The 22706-nt window shown below is 26.5% G+C and overlaps 2 protein-coding genes and 1 pseudogene across 2 annotated transcripts; 2 read left to right on the plus strand and 1 right to left on the minus strand.

Annotated features, from left to right (window-relative positions):
• Positions 1–1019: 1019 nt before the first annotated feature.
• On the minus strand, positions 1020–6461 carry LOC132925401 (uncharacterized; annotated as a pseudogene).
• A 1785-nt stretch (positions 6462–8246) lies between these two features.
• LOC132925402 (52 kDa repressor of the inhibitor of the protein kinase-like) lies at positions 8247–9750 on the plus strand. The gene is made up of 6 exons (XM_060989800.1): positions 8247–8365; positions 8442–8655; positions 8713–8871; positions 8924–9113; positions 9231–9550; positions 9637–9750. Exons 1-6 carry the CDS (start codon positions 8247–8249, stop codon positions 9748–9750), a joined length of 1116 nt encoding a protein of 371 aa, XP_060845783.1.
• A 580-nt stretch (positions 9751–10330) lies between these two features.
• LOC132925403 (piggyBac transposable element-derived protein 3-like) lies at positions 10331–12371 on the plus strand. Its single transcript, XM_060989801.1, has 4 exons — positions 10331–10450; positions 10524–11542; positions 11593–12253; positions 12333–12371. Exons 1-4 carry the CDS (start codon positions 10331–10333, stop codon positions 12369–12371), a joined length of 1839 nt encoding a protein of 612 aa, XP_060845784.1.
• Positions 12372–22706: the final 10335 nt, after the last annotated feature.

Raw genomic sequence — 22706 nt, forward strand, 5'->3', positions numbered from 1 at the left:
CATTCAAAACCTTGAACGTCAAAATATTGAACAAAAAAATTGTTTCTGTCAAATCCTTGAACGCCAAAATATTGAACACAAAAATTGTTTCCGTCAAATCCTTGAACGTCAAAATCTTGAACACAAAAATTGTTTCCGTCAGAATCAAAATAACCTTTATTAAATTTAACCTTTTTTACAACCTAACAAGAGTCATAGGCTTAAATACTTTACACTTATACTAAGATATACTTTGACCTTAATACCTTATAATATGCCAAGAACATAAGTGGTAAATAGCATATAAATAGTCTTACAGATATCCTGATGATTGCGAGTGGGTAAAGTTAGAAACCGTTTAACAACAGTAACACCACCATTGCAAGGATGTCCACAGGAATTTGTCAAGGGGAGGGCTTGGTATTTTAATTTTTGTTTCATTATCTCATTAGTGATAAAGTAGTAAAGTACCTTGTTGTTTTTGACTTGTTTTCTATCATATAAGTAGGGAACATAAAAATTAAATTATTAATTATGTGTAAATAGTTAGAATTTAATCTTGCCGCATTAATTTCAATTAATTAATGTGCAAATTTAGATTAACAAATTTCAAATACTTTTTTTTATATAAATAAAATGTAATCATTGATTTGATAATTTTAGGTTACCTATAAAGTTATAAAATTAAATGTTCCTAGCTTCTATAAAATAAATAAAGAACTACCAAACCATTTGGAAACAACTTATTTATTTTTTACTTAAAAACAAATATAGATATATTATAATAGTATAGTAAATAACCTTGATTAAAATGTATTCTTACATATTATATTAAACTGTATAAATAATAAAAACTTTTAATATTTTAACATAAAATATATATAATATATGCTATAACATAATTAAATAAAAATGAAACATCATCCAAGCAAAATACATCCTATACATAATTAAAACAAATTAATATTATTTTTGTCCAACAATGAACAATAATTCAAATAATATTATATTTTTTATCGGAAATAGGTAGCACCGCTATATTATGACCAAATTCTTAAAGACGCTGTAAATGCCTGGTTACACAGTGGACAGCGTTGTGGTTCTAACAATTCAAGGCAATCCCCACACACAGCCCTGTGTCCATATGGTATAAAAGCATGTGTTTTTTCATTAATAGTGCAAACTACGCACATTTGATTTGAGTTAGGATTAATTGGAGGAAGAACTAATGGAACCTGAACATATGGTAAATTTTCGATTTCCAACATTTGTCTTCTATTCTCATTTTCCATCATGCGGACAATATCAGGATCTAATTCCTCTTCAATAATAAAATCTTCTTCATTCCCTGTAATGTAAATAAATGTCATACATAAGAATAATATTTATTTATTCATTATTTATTCGAGCACGTGGTAGTGCGCCTGCCAAGTTATATCATATAGTTATATTATGAATATCATTAGTTTCAAAGAAAAATAACCTGTGGGCGATTGAAATCTAGGTATTTCAATTGTATACTGAACCTAACCTAACTCAACGCCAATGAGATAAAATCAAAAGTAACCGGCAAGTTAATCACTAAAGAAAGTTAAAAGAGATTTGTTGGACATGACTGTATTTGTGTATTAAAGTAAAAGATTTAAAGAAAGATCATAATTGGCAGCAATGCAGGTATCAATACTTATAATGACAGACTATTTTTAAAGGGGGTCTGAACTTAGCACTTTTTTTACTGTTAGGTTTTTGTTGGATTAATATTAATAAATTATTAACTTACAATTATTGTCCTGTTCATTAATATTTTCATTTTGTTCATCTAGAATTAATTCATTTACAAGGTTACAATGTAATAAAATTATAAAAAGAAACAATTATGGATATTTTTAATTTAAATTATTATAATACTTTAATAACTTAGTATAAAATATTGTATTATATAATTACCTATATTTTCAACATCATCTGCAAATAAATCTTCACCCCTCAGTACATTTCCTGTCACAATATTTTCCTCGTCTTGTACATTATCGTTTTCTATTTCTTGATTATTATCTATAATTTGTTGGTGATTTTTAATTTGTATACACATTAATTAAGGTGTAACAGGAAGGAATTTTGTAAATTTAATTTATTATAATACTACTTCAATAGGTATCTTAATATAAAATATTATATTATATAATTACCTATATTTTCAAACAGTGGACCATCATCTGCAAATAAATCTTCACCCCTCAGTACATTTCCTGCCACAATATTTTCTTCATCTTGTACATTATCGTTTTCTATTTCTTGATTATTATCTATAATTTGTTGGTGATTTTTAATTTGTATAAACATTACACATAGGGTGTAACAAGAATACCTGACAAATTAAACAACTTTTGTTCCAAACAATATTTTTTAATTTTTTTTTGTTACCTATATAATTTATAGAGACTTGCGATACATGTATGGTGTAATATTTTTATTTTTATTTTAAATACCATAAATAAACTATTTTAAATCACAAAATAGCCAATTTGTAAATGAGGTATAAAATAATTTGTTTGTAAAAACATTTATTAAAGTCGTTTAGTTTATTTTTAAAACAATTTTGAAATCTCATTATGTTTGTTAAATAAAATTTATTCAGTCATCAAAAACTTTTAAATTAAAAAAGTATAGACTTTTAAAAAATATTTTATGAGAATTTTTATTTAGGTACTTGTTAAATTTTAAATATTTTTTAAATACTACTGTTATTAATTTTCGAATAAATGTCTTATAAAAAATTTGACATTTAAAAAAATCAAATAATAAGAAACCACAATTTAGATGAATATTTGTACAATCAAATTTTTTAAAAGCAAAATTAGCAACCTGGCTATTTTTAAATTTTAAATTATTTAATATTAGTATTAAAAAATAAATGTTATATTATACATGTAGCATGAGCACGAGTCAAAAAAATATAGAGAAAAAAAAAGAATATTGATTAGAACTAAAATTATTTGATTTGTTAGGTCTTCTTAGCTGTTACATAGTGTATTGTCTAATGTCTTCTGCATATGGTGGATTACCTTCTTGTTCTCGAATTTGTTCTTCGTTGTCATTGTCATATTCATATGGTATTTGAAGGGAAAAATTTCTTAACGTTTCTTCATATGATGCCACAGAATAGGAACAACGTTTCAAAAATTCATCAATATTGATTAGCCCTAGTTGTAGTTGCTGAGTAGCATATTTTATTCTTTTGCTATTTGCAATAAACTTTCCTCTGGTATTCCTTGTTGGATTTAGTCCATTTGACAGTTGGTTTATTGTTATTTGAGTGCTTTGCATTAAATTACACAACTTATCTATAACAATAACATAATAAATGAAATAAGGCAATGTTAATAACAATTAAAAAAATATATAAATAGGTATAAAATCAAAATAGGTACTGACTAAGAAATATCCACAAATTAGGGTGCGCCATTGCAAAGGAATATCGTAGTTTGTTATGAAATGATTCCAGGTGATTATTTGTTCTTCTTGGTTGATTATGGACACTTAATACATCACATCCTATCTTGGCAATCCAAAACCTAATAAATTGTATATATCACCATTATAATTTAAACAATTAATTTTTTTTATTAAATAAAATTTACCTTTCATAATACTCAAAAAGTAGATTTATATCCACTTCATTTCTTCGTGCGTATCTCCTTACAATTCTTAAGTCTCGATTTATTTTATCGCTAGGTTTTAAGGGTAGCACCATAATTCGTCTTAATGTATTAAGCATGTTCATTTTCGTTTACTAAATTTAAGTACCCAAGACTTTTCATCTTCTTCCAGACTGCCTAATAAGAAGAATTATAAAAATATTAGAATATACAGTATTGTGTAGATACTAAAGAACTATTAAGAGGACGTTACATCTACATGCGTTGTCTCTGTCTTACAAACGTGTAACATATCAATTTGTACGTTTTGAATAATTTATTTAACATTGTTATGATCAATGTAAGATTAAATTAACCTATTATCAAATTTAAAAGTAAAAATTATATTGTTTAGTAAATCTCATAGGTTTTATTTTATATTTTTATTTTAAAGCAAGTTATGACTATTTTAAAATTGCAAATTGTTTGTACATGTTACAATACTATAATATAATAATATAATATAATATAATTTGCTATGAATTTGATAATAGGTTAATTTGTTCCAATATGAAAAATAAGAGTAAAATGGATTATTCAGGATGCACAATTTGTACGTTATGCATTTGTAAGAAGGAGACAACACATGTGGGTGTTTCTTAATAATTTATTAAATTATAAAACATGTGATGTAAAATATTTTTATTTACTTGGTTATGATGAAACCAGCATCCAATGCGTCTTGCAGAAGGAAAATTGTCTTGCAATGTTTTACTCAAGCTAGTTTCAAAATCAGTGAGTATTTTACGGGGGTTAAAGTTTAGTAGAAGTTGGGCTTTGATGAAATTTAATACTGCTTGGTAACTACATTTTTTTTTTTGATTCCATTAAAGCATAAACTATTGGTATACTCTATACAAAACAAATAATTTAATAATGCAATGTAAGTAAATATTTAATTACATATTGATAGTTTATACTTATACAATTAAGTAGATAGGTAATAACTTACATGATCTTCAATTATAACGTGTAATATCAAAAGTTGGTAGGATAATGGCTTCGAAGGAACTATTCTAAAAGTTGCATCAGCATGTAACTCTCGCTTACACATAGTAAGGGCATTATTTATGAGTGACCGTGATGCAAAAACAATTAAATGCTTTCCGTTCGTATCCTGTACACAACCTAAAAAATAAAAATTATTTATCTCCTTTAGATATGTATCAAATATTTATAATATGAGTTTACCTTTATAAATTAGCTCTTCATTAACAGTGTATCGATTTAATTCTCCAGCTATAAATTGATTGGCTAGTTCACTTAAAGTATCTGGAATTAATGGAAGTGATGATGTTCTTGCCCTTCTCATTGAACTCTCTGCCGAATGTTTAGTATAATTTGAAGCTGATTCTGGAAAACTAAAATTATATTTTATTAAAATCAAAATATATTTTATATTTTGTAATTGGCATGTTAAAAAAAATTTTAAAATGTATTTAGATTAAAAATGGATCAAATTACATAAATATCTCTTTCATCTGTAAGGCCAAGTATTAAATTTTCAAATATTTTGAATTAGCAAAAAAAATTTAATTTTTAATTTTTTTTTTTAAAACCTTTAAAAATCTTATATTTCAGATGCTTATAAATTCCTTGAAAATATTCGAAATATTTTGAAAATAAATTACATATTTCGTAAACATTGGAGCTTTAAATACTTATAAACAAAAATTGTGACTAACCATTTTTGATTTTTTTTTTTACTACAATAAGTACAACTTAAAAATAAACCTTATATTAAAATTTAAAGATTTTTTGGAATCCCAATTTTTTTTTTTTTGAGCATTTCAAAAAAAAAGCTTAGAGAAGTCGAAAATTTAAATTGTCTATAAATAGCTTAAAAAATTCGAAATATTTTAAAAAATTTATTGTAAACTAATAACGCTATTATAAAAATTTGATGAAAATTTCAAGTACCTATTTAGAGGTATTTAGAGATTTATTTTTAAGCTACGAATTTGATTTTGTAGAAAATTGGTTTATCGTACTAATTCCCGTTTTTCCGTTACGTTTTTTGCAAGTTTTTCCTAACACTTGAAAATATTCCCCCCCCCCCAAAGTACCAACTAGATGCGATTCGTGGAAAATTGAAGCACTTGGCTACTCCAAAACGTGATGATGGACACAAAAAAAAAATTTATTTAATAACTAAATTAAGTTGCCGTGGTGACGTGTTACCACAACCTAACTATATTTTTAACTTGATTAGAACAGTTAATTAACATAACCAATAGTTATTGTTTAGTATTAGTATGTATGATTTATTTTTTTAGTAGTTATGTTAAATAAGTACTTAAAAATATGTTTTCTCGTTAATAAGTTTAATGGGGCGGCAAAATAAAATTTGCCTAGGGGTGACAATTGTGTAAATCCGTCTCTGCAATATGGACATAGGTATAAACCTACATATGGTTTTTCAGATAATCTAAAGATTTTGTAACAAACAAATTAGTTCTTACTTGCGTGATTCCTCATTATAAATTTGAGACAGTGGAATCAAATCCGTAGCAGATCTCATTTCCAATCGCTTTTTAAACTGTGCCATCCTAACTACATTAAAATCCACATCGTGGTTATGAATTTGGTTTTTAATTATTTGACCATTAGAAAGTCGCTTCACTGATGCGTTACAAAAAAATTTTTTTGCGAATTTACACTTGTAGTACCTATAAAGTTTAAAAAAATATATATTACATTTTCTTAATAACGTTATGTTTTTGATAAATTAAATATGAAAACTATCTAAACTCGGTACCCAGTTTTGGTACCTTCTAAATCCATCACCACAGTTGAAATTATATAATAAGTATAAATTAATTATAAAAGAGTATAAAGGTACTTAGTACTTACGTTACATCGTTCAGTCTTCCTCGACCACTCTTTACGTAATAATAATTTTCAAATTCCATTATAATTCTAAAAACACTAACAGAATCAACAGTTGACAAAAAACAAATTGTTCTATCTATGACGGATTATATTATGGTACTGTTATAGGTGATGTAGACGCGGATACAACTATAATGCGCGTTTGGATTTCATATTCACTCATGTAGACTGTAGTGGTTTTTAATATTATTATTATTATAAACAAAAATTTGGAAAACATATGGTAGTCAACACATTAATAGCCTATTAATTAAAATTAAAATACCTACTAAATATCTACAACCTTCTATCTGCATTATAAAAATAACAAATATGTATTAGAAAAAAAATACTCAATTAAATAGACTATGTTTTAATATTCTTGTCATTATAATATTACCTATGTACAATATACATACCTTCAAAATCATCAACTGATGCATTATTATTATTATTATTTCGTATGGCATCAACTGATGCATTACCTTCACCTATGTAAAATATAAATTGTCTTAATAATATTATAATTATTTAAGTTTTTTGCAATATATTTTTTTTTACTTTGACTTATATCATTAATAGTTGCTTTAGATTCATCATAAATTATTTTGGATGTTGATTTTTCAACACTCAATGATGCATCACCTTCACCTGTGTACAATATAAATTGTCTTAATAATATAATTATTAAGTTTTATGCCATATTTTTTTTTTTTACTTTGACTTAGATCATTAAAATCTGCTTCTACAAGCGTAGTGTGATCCAAACCTTCACCATCTGTAATACAAAAATATGAATCACTAATTAAGTCAATTTGTTTTAATATTTTAAAATACCTTTAAAACCACCAATAAGATTTTATAGTAATCATGTACTTGATAATCTGTTATTTAAGTATAGATTTCTAAATATATTAATATATATATAAGTATAGATTTCTAAAATAAAAGTTAAATATATAAGTAAGTTAATCACTGTACTTACCATTATTTGTATCGCACTTTAATATAAATTTGTCCATTGCACCTCACATTTTATTTTTCTCGTCATTTATGATAGCAGCTTTTTTGCGTTTCGCGCTACCACTTAATTGCTTAATTTTTGAACTCGACATTTAAATTTTAGCACAAACCACAGTAGATAGAAAAAAAATCGTAAATAAATAAAAATATTCGATTGAGTTGTAACAATAATACGTAGAACGTAGAACAAATTAAACAACTTAGTACACAAACGCACGATACTACGATAAGTTAAAAGTCGGTGCCCCGGTAGGATACGCAATTTGATTATAAATGCGCGGTAAAGATATTATTATCAGTGTTCAATAGTCAGTAGTGGTCAGTGGTTACAGATATCTAAATTATAGATAGCCATACAAGTGATTATATTGGCACAGAATAGATTATCAAATAATTTAATAATAATATTATTATTTTAGTATCAACTACTTTAACTACTATATTATATTAATTATTATCAGTATTTAGATATCGTCAAATTAAAGAATACATGTAATCGCTGTCATTTCTTGGGACATATAAATAGTAAATACCTACACTAAAAATAAAACCCATATTTCCTTAAATTATTGAGAACCGTCCTAAATTAATTTAAAAACAAGTCCCTATTCCATATCGATATCGCATTACTATTTTATAAAAATCCAGTTTAAATTATGAACTGAGACATTGTTCATGACGTTCATGTGCCTTAAGCGTCTGGTTGCAGGGTATGCAAGAGCATACCCTGCATACCCCGTGCGCGCGCCTATGATCAACTGCAAGTGGAATTCAACCAATCAGAAACTGCTTAGGTATTATCGAAAAGTACTATGTTTTCTTTAATACACCAAAACGCCAAAATGTTCTTTTAACCAACATTGAAAATAGTAATGAAGATCCTAAGGTTAAAACTTTAAAAAGATTATGTGCTACACGATGGGTGCAGCGTTATGATGCGGTAACAGATTTCATTGAACTATTTGTATTTGTAGTTGAATCGTTAGAAAATATTTCTAATTGGAATGATTCCACATCAACGGAAGCTAATATACTATTAAAAGCTATTGATTCAGAATTTCTTATATCCTTACAAGTTATACAAGTAAATAGTAATTAATAAATATAATTTATTTTATTTAATAATAAAATATTTTTTCAGTTGGTTTTTTCTTTTGGTTTACCATTGTGTAAGTTGCTACAAAAAGAACAAATTGATTTGAAAGAAGCAGTAAGCCTTGCTGAAGATATTATAAATGTATTAAAAAATATCAGATTAAATTGTGATACTGAATTCCACAAATTGTTTTTGCATGCAAAAGTAAGTATACTAATATAAAGTATATTATTATATGAATTTACATTTGTAATAGGAGATGTCAGTAATTAAAGATATAGACTTGAGTACTAAAAGAATATCTAAACGACAAGTAAATCGAGCAACTCCAGATCCCAATTTAAGTGTTGAAGAATACCACAAAGTGTCAGTATTTATACCCTACCTGGACTTTTTTTTACAACAACTAGGAGAAAGATTTTCAATACATTCTGAAATTTTTAAAGGTACCTATATTAAATTAAAAACAAATCACTGAAATAAAATATTCATATAATCAATCTATATTATTAAAATCAACCTTTAACGGTTTATGTATAATGTATTTATGTCATATTTTATAGGATTTCAAAGTCTATTTTCTTATACTTTAACTTCTAATGAGGAGGTATCATTTAGAAAATTACTTGAATTTTATTCACCTTCTTTGGATGTGAACAACTCAATTGCAGAATTGAAATTGTGGAAGATAAAACTTGAGCGAATAAACAATATTCCGAAAACTGCAATTGAAGCATTACATGTGTGTAATGCCAATATTTATCCAAATGTGCATTTTATTTTAAAAATACTATGCACACTTCCTGTTTCGACAAGTACGCCTGAAAGAATGTTTTCCAGTCTTAAAAGGATAAAAACGTATCTTCGAAACACTATGTCCGAGGTTAGTAATTATAATAGCTGTGCACCTGTGCTTAATACATTTTCATAATATCTAATGAGAAAAATGTTTTATTTTTTTTTTTGTAGAAAAGACTTAATGGTCTGGCAATGTTGGCAATTCATAATGATATTATATTTTCAAATGAAGAGGTCATTGATGAGCTTGCCAAAAAGCCTAGGAATCTGGATATAATATTGTAAAATATTAAAACATTTTAAAACATATTTGTAAATGTATAATGTTATATAATATAGAATGATTATATTTACATGTGTTGAGTTATTAACCCTTCACTGCATGCAAGGGCACTGGTGCACTGCGTTGTTTCAATGGTTATAGTAAGCGTAATATGATTTTTATTGATAATAATTATATTGATAAATAAAATCTATAATATGATGAAGAAGTTTAAAATTGAATTTCACCGCTAGAGTGTATTACGTATTCCATATACCTAAAATAAAATCCACCGAGTAACGTTATGAAATATCCGTTATCTGTCAATGTTGTAATGTGTGTTGTGACGAAAATAAAATCGATGGGAAATCCAAAAAAATATCATCATACTTCATATCTATTATTATTTATGATTATACAAATACCAAGATAATAATTTTATATTGAATACTGTAAAATTACGTATTTTGTTCTAATGCATTGGTGCACTTCCATGCAATATAGGTACCATAGTTATTAGTGTTATTACTACTCCCGACTCCGTCGATTTTTATATTTTTATGAAAGTATTTTTTCGAATTATTTATTATTTAAAAAATCAAAATGTGTGATAATTTAGTGAATAATGAATCAGAAATTCAACGAATTTTAAGTATACCTATTGAAAGCGACTATGAGTTTGCTGATATTGGTCTAAGTGATGACGAAAATTTTGAATTTCCCGTAAGTTACTTATTATTATTTTTATGAGGTATTAGTATTTTATTAAATTTAGGATTTTTTATTTTATAATTAGGAATTATTTGAAAATGACGACCGCATTTTAAATGAAACTTTAGACGATGCTGATAATATACTGAATTATCCCGTGTATTTTTCTGAAGAAAAAACGTCACAATCCCCTATTGTCATTCAAATTCCATTAGATGTACAATCTTTGCCAACAGAATCTGTTTCACCATCTTCGTCATTTGTTTCACAAATACCTATAAGTAGAAACCGTAGATCCACAAGAAAACTAATTGCTTCTAATAATCCTAAAACAAAAAATATACCAAAAATAAAAAAGGTGGACCCGATTTGGAGAAAAGGAAATTTTTCACAGAATCCCGAGTTTATAAAATTTTTTGGGGAAAAGCCAATGCCTGACGAAATAAAAGAAATGAAATCACCTAAAGAATTTTTTTCTTATTTTTTTGATAACGAGTTATTAGCACATATTGCCGAACAGTCTACACTTTATAGTACTCAACAAAATCCCGAAAAACTAAATAAAATAACGATAAACGACGTACGACATTTTTTGGGCATAATTACAATGATGTCAATCGTCCATCTACCAAATACGAGGTCATATTGGTCAGAAAATACTCATAATAAAATAATAAGAAATTGCATGAGTGTAAATGTGTTTGAAAATATTAGGCGGTATATGCATTTTAACGACAACACTTTAGATTTACCTAGAGATAATCCAAATCGTGACAGGGTTTTTAAAGTTCGGCCACTTATTGACACACTCAATAAAAAGTTTAGTTCTGTACCTATCGAAGAAAACTTATCATTAGATGAGCAATTGTGTCCAACTAAAGCTGTATCATATCTCAAACAGTATCTCCCTCTGAAGCCTCATAAATGGGGGTACAAATTATTTGTTTTATGTGGTGTTTCTGGCTACGGTTATAACTTTGAAATTTACACGGGAAATGAAAATAAGGAAGACGAACGAATTATACACAATGAACCAGATTTTGGAGCTACAGGCAACATTGTTGTGAGAATGACTAGAATGGTGCCGGAAAATGTGCACCATAAGTTATTTTTCGATAATTACTATACCTCATTACCAGTTATGATATATCTAGAAAAAAAGGCATTCACACAGTTGGCACATTTAGACGTAATCGTTTTCCAAACGTCTGTTTGACAGATGATCGTTTATTGATGAAAAAAGATCGTGGATATTCTGAAGAGTGTTTCACAGTGGTTGAAGATGTCCCTATTTCAGCTGTTGCATGGAAAGACAACAAGGTAGTACACGTATCCTCAACTTTTGTAGGTGAACTCGAAAAAAATGTAGTGAGTAGATTTGACAAAAAAAAAAAGACCACCGTTATTGTACCTAGGCCGAAAATCATTGAAGTTTACAATAAACATATGGGTGGGGTTGACCTTATGGATTCTATGATTGGGCGCTATAGAATAATAATGAGGTCTAAGAAATGGTACATGAAATTTTTTTACCATTTGGTTGATATGTCGATTGTAAACGCGTGGATGTTGTATAAAAAAATTACAAAAAAACCAATGAAACTAGCTCAATTTCGAGAGCAATTAGCTGTGGAACTTTGTCAAACAGAAATGGAAATAAAAAAAAAAGGCAGAAAAACAAAGGAATCGTTGGAAAAACAAATGCTGGAGGAGCTTGAAAAAAGAAAAAAAAGGACACCAACTGCAATTATTCCATCAACCCAAATACGTTTGGATGGGCATCAACACAGAATACAATTTGAGAAAATTCGACGAGTATGTAAACTACCAAAATGTAAATTTCAATCATTCGCTAAGTGTACTAAATGCGATGTTTTTTTATGTTGTAATAAAGAAAGAAATTGCTTCGATTTATTTCATTATACCTAACTGAATTTGTTTTATTTTTTATTATTATTTTAGATTTTTTTTTTTTTTTAATTTAATTTGTATTCAAAAAATATAATCATGTACTTATTTATAATTTCATTTTATAATATTGCTTTTCATCAATAAATATTATATAAATTTTAAAATTACATGATATATATACATATAAGTATTAATTTCAATTAGTTTATAAGTGGGATTAGTAACATTCATGCAATTGATTATTTAAGATATTTAAAAAAAAAACAAACTGCTGAGATCCAATATATGATCTTATTCATGAAGATTTTTATATTGGGTCTCAGGATAACAGTAATAAAATAATCATTTAGTGGATCACCTCAAAATTAATTTTGGTATTTCATTCATATTTGATTTGAAAATATAATTAACTTTATAACTTTATAAGTAAGCCATTTAAAATTTCAAGTCATTTCAATTATTATATTTTTTTTCAAAAATGTTTTAAGTAAATTGCCAAAATAGCTCCATGGTGGCGAATACAACAACCAGTTAAATTTCACTTTGGGTCTTATAGCGTTCAACATGTTAATAAATATTTTTGTTATGTTTTTCTGATAACTTAGTATTATCAACATTATAATTAGGGCCCGGATTTAAATGCACTTAAAACCATACAGATATGCTCTAAAAAATAGCCAAAAATGCCCTTAAAAAATGCATTTTACCACAAAAATGACCTTAAAAATGCACTTAAAAAATACAATTTACCACAAAAATGACCTTAAAAATGCCATATATATTTTTTTATACAAATTGTAATTTATAAATGACATAATAATTATTTTATTAAAAAAAAACTGAAAATTTGAAATATTGACTGATATGATGTTGACACGCATGTTTTGGCCGTTTTAGGGGAAATATTATTCATTCTAAACATACCAAAATATACACTTAAGATTATGTTAAATTCTACGTTAAGCTATTTTACCTATAAAATGTTCAGCATTGCATTGAACAATAATATATTGTTTAATATTTTCAAACACCAACGATCTTCTGTTGTCCGAAAGAATATTTTTATATGTTGAAAAACTTCGTTCGACGTCCACTGATGTTATAGGAGCATATTTAAAATGACAAATGTCATCTGGTGACAAATGTCTATATATTATACTTGTATATTATACAAATATGCATTAAAAACGAAAAAAGCTAAACTATGTTCTAAAAATGAAAAAATATTGAAATATGCAAAAAAAAGCAAAAAAATGCAAAATAAAAATTTCACCTTTGAAGTCTCTGTTACATGAATCAAATTATAAACTTGGAAAGCATTGTCTAGGATTAATCAAAAAATGATGCATTTTGCATTGGAATCCGGGCCCTAATTATAATATACCTATTTAATTGAAGACTTTTATGTTCAGTATCTCATTAAAAACAATTGAGAATTAAAGTTCTTACTCTGGAATAAACATAAATTTATTTTTCATTTTTCAATATAATATAAAAATGTTAAAACAACAAACAAAACCATATCTTAGTTACAATCTTTTTTTTTAAATAACAAATAAAAAAAAACTAATCCCAAATGCGAATAGCTAAGGTGTATTCTATATTGGAAAGGGGACAACGCTTATCAAGTAACTGGTTTACACATTCTTCACAATACACTTTGTGCCCACAAGGTACAAGTGCGTGTGTTCTTGCATTATCCCTACATACAACACACACTATTTCAGTGTTAAGACTTACTTCAGGGAGGTAAGTATTAACTTGGACATATGGAATATCCAGAGGTTCATCCCTACCATATACTTCCTGCCACATAACTAACGCCAGGTCTTCCGGAACAAAAAAATCACGTTCATCCCCTGGTATAGAGTTTAAAGACATATTAGAGTATCAAAAATACAGAATTATAAATATTTTAATTTTCTTACAGTCGTGTTCTTCTGTCTCTGGATTTTCAACTATAGCTCTATTAGGAAGCTCTTGAAGTTGAAAAAACACAACAAAATAATAATTAAGAACAATAATATTATTTTATTTATAAATAATAATACTAATATATTCTTACGATTAGCAGTCGACAGTGAATCGTCTGAATCATCAATCACTACTAGTTGCCTTCTCGGTCTTAAAATAAACGAATCCAAGCTCTCATTGGAATCAAGATGTTCATCTTGAGTTTCATTGTCTTCATGATCTGTATAGGGTAGATTACTATGAATTGCTGAAAACAATAATTTGAACAATTTTTATTTATTTAAATACCTAATAATAATAATAATAATAATATATTCTTACAATGAGGAGCTTGTACAGCATCATCTAGATTTTCTAATAATTGCTGCCCTGGGCTAGAAATAAATGAATCCAAGCTCTCATTTGAATTTTCCCTAGATACTAAATATTCTGTAATTAGCATTATAATTTGTTAAAAATAATTTTAATTTGTAATTATTAAAAAATAATAATTTGTTCTTACCTTGATCGGCATGATCTGATTCATCTTGTAGTTGTACATTTACAGTTTCATCTTGTTGATGTAGTGGTTCATTGTCCCTAGTATTGTGCGACTGGTTATCGGCTTGCTGTATATTTATGGCAAAATGTCGTTGGCGTTCTTCATAAGAAGCCACTGTATAAGAACACCGGTTCAGAAATTCTTTGGTGCTTATAAGACCTAATTTAAGTTGTCTAGTAGCATGTTGAATGCGCTCACTATTGACAATATATCTAATTCTTGTATTCCTTGTCGGAGTTAAACCATTTTGTAGTTGATTAACTACAATATTATAGTTTCTAATTAAATCACATAGTTTATCTGTAAATAGAAACATACATAAAATATTTTAAATGTTATTTAGTAATTGCTAATTACTTATTATATCCAACAAATCAATTTGTACTACTTCTCTACAATGTAGAGAAGTAGTACAAATGTCATAATAATATTGATATTATGTCATAATAAAGTATTGCCCAAAACGCCAAAACCGATAGTTATAATATAACATACATTACATATTATGTAATATACTAGTTTATTTATTTATTTTAATATCACAGATTTTTTAAGATGAATATAAAGTATAAACTGACAGTTAATGTACAAAAAAGAAAAAAAATATTATTATAGTTAATTTATTGAATACCTAGTAGTGGCTAAAATTATTGATTGGGAATGATAAAATAATATAATATGATCTTTACAGGAATACAAATTAACTGTACTATGAATATTATTTGTATTTACCTCAAAGTTAATTTCTATAAAAGAATCATTGATGTTATTTAATATTTTTTTTTTAAAAGAAAAGTAACAACTATTTCTTCTTTCTTTGACATTTTAAATTTAAAAAGCCTAAAACTGAGATCACCAATATAGTTAGAACGTGGTAGCCTTTCAGTTGTTACACTTAAATAAAATATTTTGGTATATTATATTATAAAATTGTATATCTTTTTGATTAGTATGACTAATATGATAAGACTATTACTAAAATAATAACCCTTTATATATAGAGATCTTATTCTAATAAGTGACATGCATTAGCATTTGGAAGAGTTTATATTTTAAAATCATTAAACTTTAATCAGTTGAGTTTAGTACAAAGAAAGTGATTTATTTTGTTTTGGATATTATATGGGTAAATACAAGAGTAAAAAAGATACTATATTTTAATTTTAAAGCAACATAAACAATTTTAATTTAAAAAAAACAGTTATAAACAAAATTTTAATCTTTAAAACTAAAATTATGAATTTAACAATATGCCATAACAAATTTATAAGTGTAGATCAACACTTACTCAAAAACACCCAGATGTTTGGATGAGCTACCCCAAATGAATATCTTAGTTTATTATGAAAAGATTCTATGTGGTTATTTGTTCTTCTTGCCTGATCACAAACTGAGATTATTTCCACACCCACTCTGTGTATCCAAAATCTAAAGAAAATATTTTCATATAGTTATAGTATACATTGTAGTCATTGTACCTATATCTTTAATTTTACCAACTTAATTTCCCTAAAATAATTTTTTACACACCTTTCATAATAATCGAATAAACTATTCATATCTATTAAATTTCTTCTTGCATACCTCTTGATTATTAACAAAAATTATAGTAAATATTAGGTATGTTTACGTTGAAATAATTAACTTATTTATACCTATATTTCAGGTGCTGAACATTTACCAATAATGAAGGATATCAAAAATTCATCAAGGTGTCGTTTTATAGGTTGTAAAAAAAAAACTAAGATTCAATGCAGTGAATGTTCTATGTATTTTTGCATTACCACAAGCAATAATTGTTTTTTTAATTTCCATAAAACATAATTTAAATTTTGTAAATAAATATTTTATTTTAGCTTTATAGTTATAAGGTCATAACTTAAGTTTTTATCAAGTCAATTTTATTATTATTTTATGTCTAACACCAGTTACTATTATTCTTTTAAGTTTATTATTCAAATAAAGGCATCAACTATAAAACTTTGCTAAATATTACTAATAATTTATTAGACAAGTTATTTCTAGTGTTAATATGTTGTTGTAGTAACAACTACCTAATGTCCATTGTAATGGACATTTTTCGGCGCGTATTTTATACGTGAAGGGAGAATGATAAAAATGTTTATATTATTTATTATTGTTCCTTATCATATTTAGTTTAGTTCCCTAAGATTTTTTTCTTCCCAAAATATTTGTTTTAAAGCAAATACAAAAGTCTAATTCAAAAATTCTCGCGAATTATTATTTTGGAAATTTTATCTTACCAATGTTTACGATTTTACGCATTTACGCATGCATGCGCGAAACGCTGTATACTTTACTCTCCTACGTTTTCGTATTTGATTGTCGCCTTTTGGCTCTTATTAATTTTTTTTCTTGTTATAATATTATTATCTAAAGTAGTTTTGATGAAAAATTTAGATTATACTTAGATTATTATATTTAACGACTTTCAAAAGGCAATAAGACTGATAAATAATAATGTTTTATTTTCGTGAATAAATCCTTAATAATAACAAATTAACACAATATCTCAACTTGATATCACAATATCCCAATAGCGTAACTAGGGGGTGGGCTGAAGGGGCTGCACCCCCCCCCTCCGAAATATCAAGAAAATTTAAAAATTATTTTAATTTTTAATATGAAAATATGAAAATAATCACTACAAAAAACTTAAATTGTACATAATTCCAAAAATTGATCAGCCCTTCCCAAAAAAAATCCTTGCTACGCCACTGCAATATCCCTAGGCAGTGACTACGCATGTATCGGCACTCGTCGCTATGCTCCTCGGCGCAAATCGAAAATATCCCTCGACTTGTTATGTAAAACCACCTCATTTAGGTAACAGGGTAAATATTAAAATATGTATTAATAAACATAAATATTAATACGAAGACGTAGGAAAGCAAAGTATACAGCGTTTTGAGTATGGATGCGTAAATACGTAAAATCGTAAACTTTGGAAAGAAAGAACTTCCAAAATAATGATTTGCGAGAATTTTTGAATTAGACTTTTGTATTCGGTGTTTTAAAACACACATTTTAGGAAGAAAAAAATCGAAAAAATCGAGTGAGAACTAAACTGCATTTATACCGTAACTTATTTGACATGAAAATATTAACTTGTTATAATTATAATCTTTTGATATATTATTTGTGGCTAGGAATGGGTAAACCAATGTGATTCTAATCCTGATAATAGTCAAAATAATAATAATGTAGTAATGCTAAATGGAGAGAACTATGAGATTGTGATACAAGAACAGAACTATAATGATGATATTATTAGTGTTTTATTAGGAACACCTGAACATGTTCAATCAGGTATTAATGTTAAAAATATAATATAAATAACTTAAAGTTTGTTAAGTAAGTCTAAATAATACATATTTTTTTAATCCTAGTTACTGTTATGGATGTTGATAATACTAGCAATAATTATAGTAATATTAATAATGATTTTAATAATGTATTAATGCAGCATGACAATCATGATGATATTAGTATTATATTAGGAACACCTGAACAGGTTCAATCAGGTATTAATGTTAAAAATATAGTATGAAAATCTTAAAGGTTGTTAAGTAAGTCTTAATATTATATATTTTTTTAAATCTTAGATGTTGTTATGAGTGTTGATAAAAAAAAGCGGATTAGCATAAAAGGAATTACTAGACAATTTAGACAAAATATTAAAGTAAAAAGGAATAGTGGTAAAGAATATATTACACAAAAAGGAAAGCTTGTTCCAGCAAGGATGTTAAAACCATTAACTGACTGTAGATCTAAATGTAAGCAAAAAATTGACCGCAATTTACAACAAACTCTATTTGATGCGTATTGGTCCTTGAAATCTTATGATAGACGAATTTCTTACATAGCAAATCTTATAGTTTCTACTAAGAAAGTTGCTAATAGGAAAATAACTGATACCCCTGAGAAGCAAAAAAATCGACAGATTACTTACAAATATTTTATTCCTAATAATAATGAATTGATTGTTGTCTGCAAATTGTGTTTTTTAAATATATTTGGAGAAACACCTAAATTTATTCAAAAAATCTGCACACAAAAAGTTCAGTCACCCATCCAAAAAATGAAACCCGATAAAAGAGGTAAAAGCACGCCCAAAAATAAAAACAGTCAAAACAGTATTAATTTAGTCTTAGATCATATAAGAATGCTCCCATCTTATGAAAGTCACTATTGTCGTAAAGAGACTACGAAAAAATACTTACCAGCTCATTTCACTTTGAAATTAGCTTATGATGATTATGTAAAAGCTGTTAATGATCCTGTTAGTACTACTGTTTATAGAAAATATTTTAAACAAGCCGGCTTAAAAATAAAAAATCCCAAAAAAGACACATGTGCACTCTGTGACAGTTTTAAAATACAGATTTCCAACAATATTTCTTCAAGTGAAGAAAAGGCTGCTTTACTTATAAAAAAGAATAAGCATCATTATGAAGCAGAAGAAACATATGATGCCAAAAGAAAAGATTCAAAAACAATGATGTCAATAAATGTGTAATAGCTTTTGACCTACAACAATGTCTTCCCACTCCAAGTTTGGAATCATCTGTTGCATTTTATAAAAGACAACTATGGACCTTCAATCTCACAGTTCATAATATACTAACTTCAAATGCATCATGCTATATATGGAATGAGACCATTGTAAAACGTGGGGCCAATGATATTGGGTCTTGTGTTTTTCATTATTTAGCAAACTTGCCATCAAATATAACCCATGTTGTCATGTACAGTGATAATTGTGCAGGTCAAAATAAAAATTCTATTTTTATGGCTATGTGTTTAGCTTTTTTAGAACAACAAGAGACAATTAAAATTATTGATCATAAATTTATGATCTCCGGACATACTCGCATGGAGTGCGATTCGGACCATGGCCGAATTGAAAAAGCAAAAAAAAGGTATGCAACTCAAATTAATCACCCTTATGATTGGTCCCAATTAATTCGTTTTGCTGGAAAAGAAAAATGTAATGTCATTGAAACTGAACAAAGTAATTTTCAAGATTTTCATAGCTTGTTAAAAGCCAAATATCAATTAAAAAAAAAAATGAGGCAGGACAAGTATTTTTTTTTCGTAGTGTACAATGGCTACGATATAATAAATCTGACAAAAATATTGTGTTTTACAAATCATCTTTGAAGGACGATGAAATATTTCATAAAATGAATTTAACACGATGGAATGCTTTATGCAATGCACCAATACCTAAAGCATATAGTGATGTATTGCCAATAACTGAAGAGAAGAAAAAAGATTTAATTTCGTTACTACAGTTCATTCCAGAAATATATCACACATTTTATCAAAACTTAAAAACAAAAAACAATTTAAGAGATCCACTTGTGTCTGATGAAAAAGGAGAGTAAGTTTTCATTATATTTAAAATTTAGTCTTATTTTATTCTCTTTTTATATCCAATTTTAGTATTGTAACTTTTAATAAATCATTAATATACTAAATTATGTTAAAATGCATGTTCTTAATGTAAGGAACTCGGTAATTTAAAAATGGCGATTTTTATTTTTTGTTTTGTTATTTTTATTTTATTTTTATTTTTAATAAATCATTAATATAATGTATAATCTTAATAGTTAATGTTGTTAAACATATGTTCCTAAAGAAGTATAAGGATCTCTTAATCTCAATAAAATAAATATGTTAGTTTTTTTTTTTTTATAATATTTGTATGATGTGGTTATAATTACCTAATGTAATAATGTAAAGTACTTAACAAAACGCTTATATTTGTTATGTTATTATGATAATAATAAATTATTTTTATTATATTGTACCTATAGCTGTATGATTAAAAATTTGTTAAACTACGATAATTCAGAATATTTTGTATTCATTATTTTTATTATTTAATTACTTGTATAGAACAATAAAAATTAAAAAAAAATTATAAAAAAATAATATTATTATTAATATATTTTTACATTGTTTTAATACTTATACCTTTTTTCACAGTGAATATTTTCAAAAATATATACATTTATAATGGTGTAAAAGGGTATAAGTCACTATATTTCAATATATTCAGTGCAATAGGGAATAAGTCATCTATAATAAATAATAATTAACTTTTTCATTAAAATTATATAATTTTATATTACAATAAAAATAGTTTAATTTATTAAAAATACATCGATTAACATTCTTGCAAAAAACAAGAACTAATCACTTTTTTACGTCTCCTTAAAAGTTGTTAAATTTGACTTATACCCTTTTTCACGAATACCGTCCAATTATTAATAATCAAAATAAATATTATAATAAATTATAAACTGTTCTTGTGAATTACGTATGTTTAATATCACTTATACCCCTTATATCTAGGTATTTTATAACTTATGCCTAATCAATATGAAATATTTAAAATAATAAAATAGAAATTATACCTGTATATTTCTACATTTTGTTTTAAATTAATATTACCAGCTTAGTGTATTTGTAAACTATTAACATATACAACAAAATATTCTCAAACGCCTTCACCATTTTAAGGAGCTCCAAATTAATTTTAATTTATCTGTTTTGTGAATGATTTATTATGATTTATGAGTTATCAAAATGTTTATGAATTAAAGTTGTTCTAATGATGACAGTGAAAATATATAATACTTGTATTTAATTCAATATAAACTACAGAGTATGGTATATTAACAAAGTACTGATGTAGGTTGATTTGATTTGATGAAATATTCAATACTAAAATGTAACAGAGAGCCATTCTTCAGGTGGAATGGCTATACACAAAAAAGTGTTTTCTTTTTTAAGTAAGGTCCCGGTAAGTGATAAATAATTGAACAATTTTAACAATGAACATACAATAGATGATTTTACATAAAATAAGTTATTAAAATATCTTCATTTATATAAATAAATATGTATTTCAAGAAAAAAAGCGGAGTAATCATTTATTTAAACCAAAATCTTAAAAAAACATATTTTGTATATAGGTACGTAATATAAAAATATATTTAGTAAAAATTCACTTACTAGTTAATCAAACGTAATTATTCTCAAGCAATACTAATTGAACGGGCCTCAAAGTTAAAAAAATAAATATGAAATATTACCCTCCTTGTGATCTCTTCATATTCGGAGGATATACACAACATCGCCTTACCGTTTTAGCTTTACTTTGTTTTTTTTTTTATTCAAATGGTACGAAATAACAACAATTTCATCATCTTTTAATTCTGATGATATAATTTTGGAATTGTGATCAAAAATTTGTACAATTCGTATAATATTTACTGATTTTATTTATGAGTTGAATTTCAAACTTACGGTTGCCAGCGTATTGGTAATTGAAATGATGAACATTTTACAATCGAGTTACGCGTCGTACCTATTTACATACTGCAATACGCGCATAGAAAAAACGGTTTTGGTCGGGATTGACGGTGGGGGTTGTACTACATTTTTTTTTACTTCTACAGAATTGTATAAAAAAAAGTACATAATGCTGTATCATTTAAAATTGATATTTTTTAATATTTGGCAAAATGAATGCGCTAGTTTAACGTTACGCCAGCGCCGCCGGGGAAATTTTGAAAGGTTAGGTTGAGGGGGGGTGTACAAATGTTTAAATGTAGATTACAAATGTGTATAAATGGAATAACAATCGTTGGTAATTACAAGAAACGAAAACTAATAGAAACAGAAGAAGGAAAATCAAAACCGAAATCCAAAAGTGTTCAGTATTTTTTAATAGTAGATGGACAGCGTATTCAAGTATGTAAGAAATCTTTCATTAACGTTTATAATATTTCTAATAAGAAAATTAGA

Source organism: Rhopalosiphum padi, chromosome 3, assembly GCF_020882245.1.
Source record: "Rhopalosiphum padi isolate XX-2018 chromosome 3, ASM2088224v1, whole genome shotgun sequence".
Lineage (NCBI taxonomy): Eukaryota > Metazoa > Arthropoda > Insecta > Hemiptera > Aphididae > Rhopalosiphum > Rhopalosiphum padi.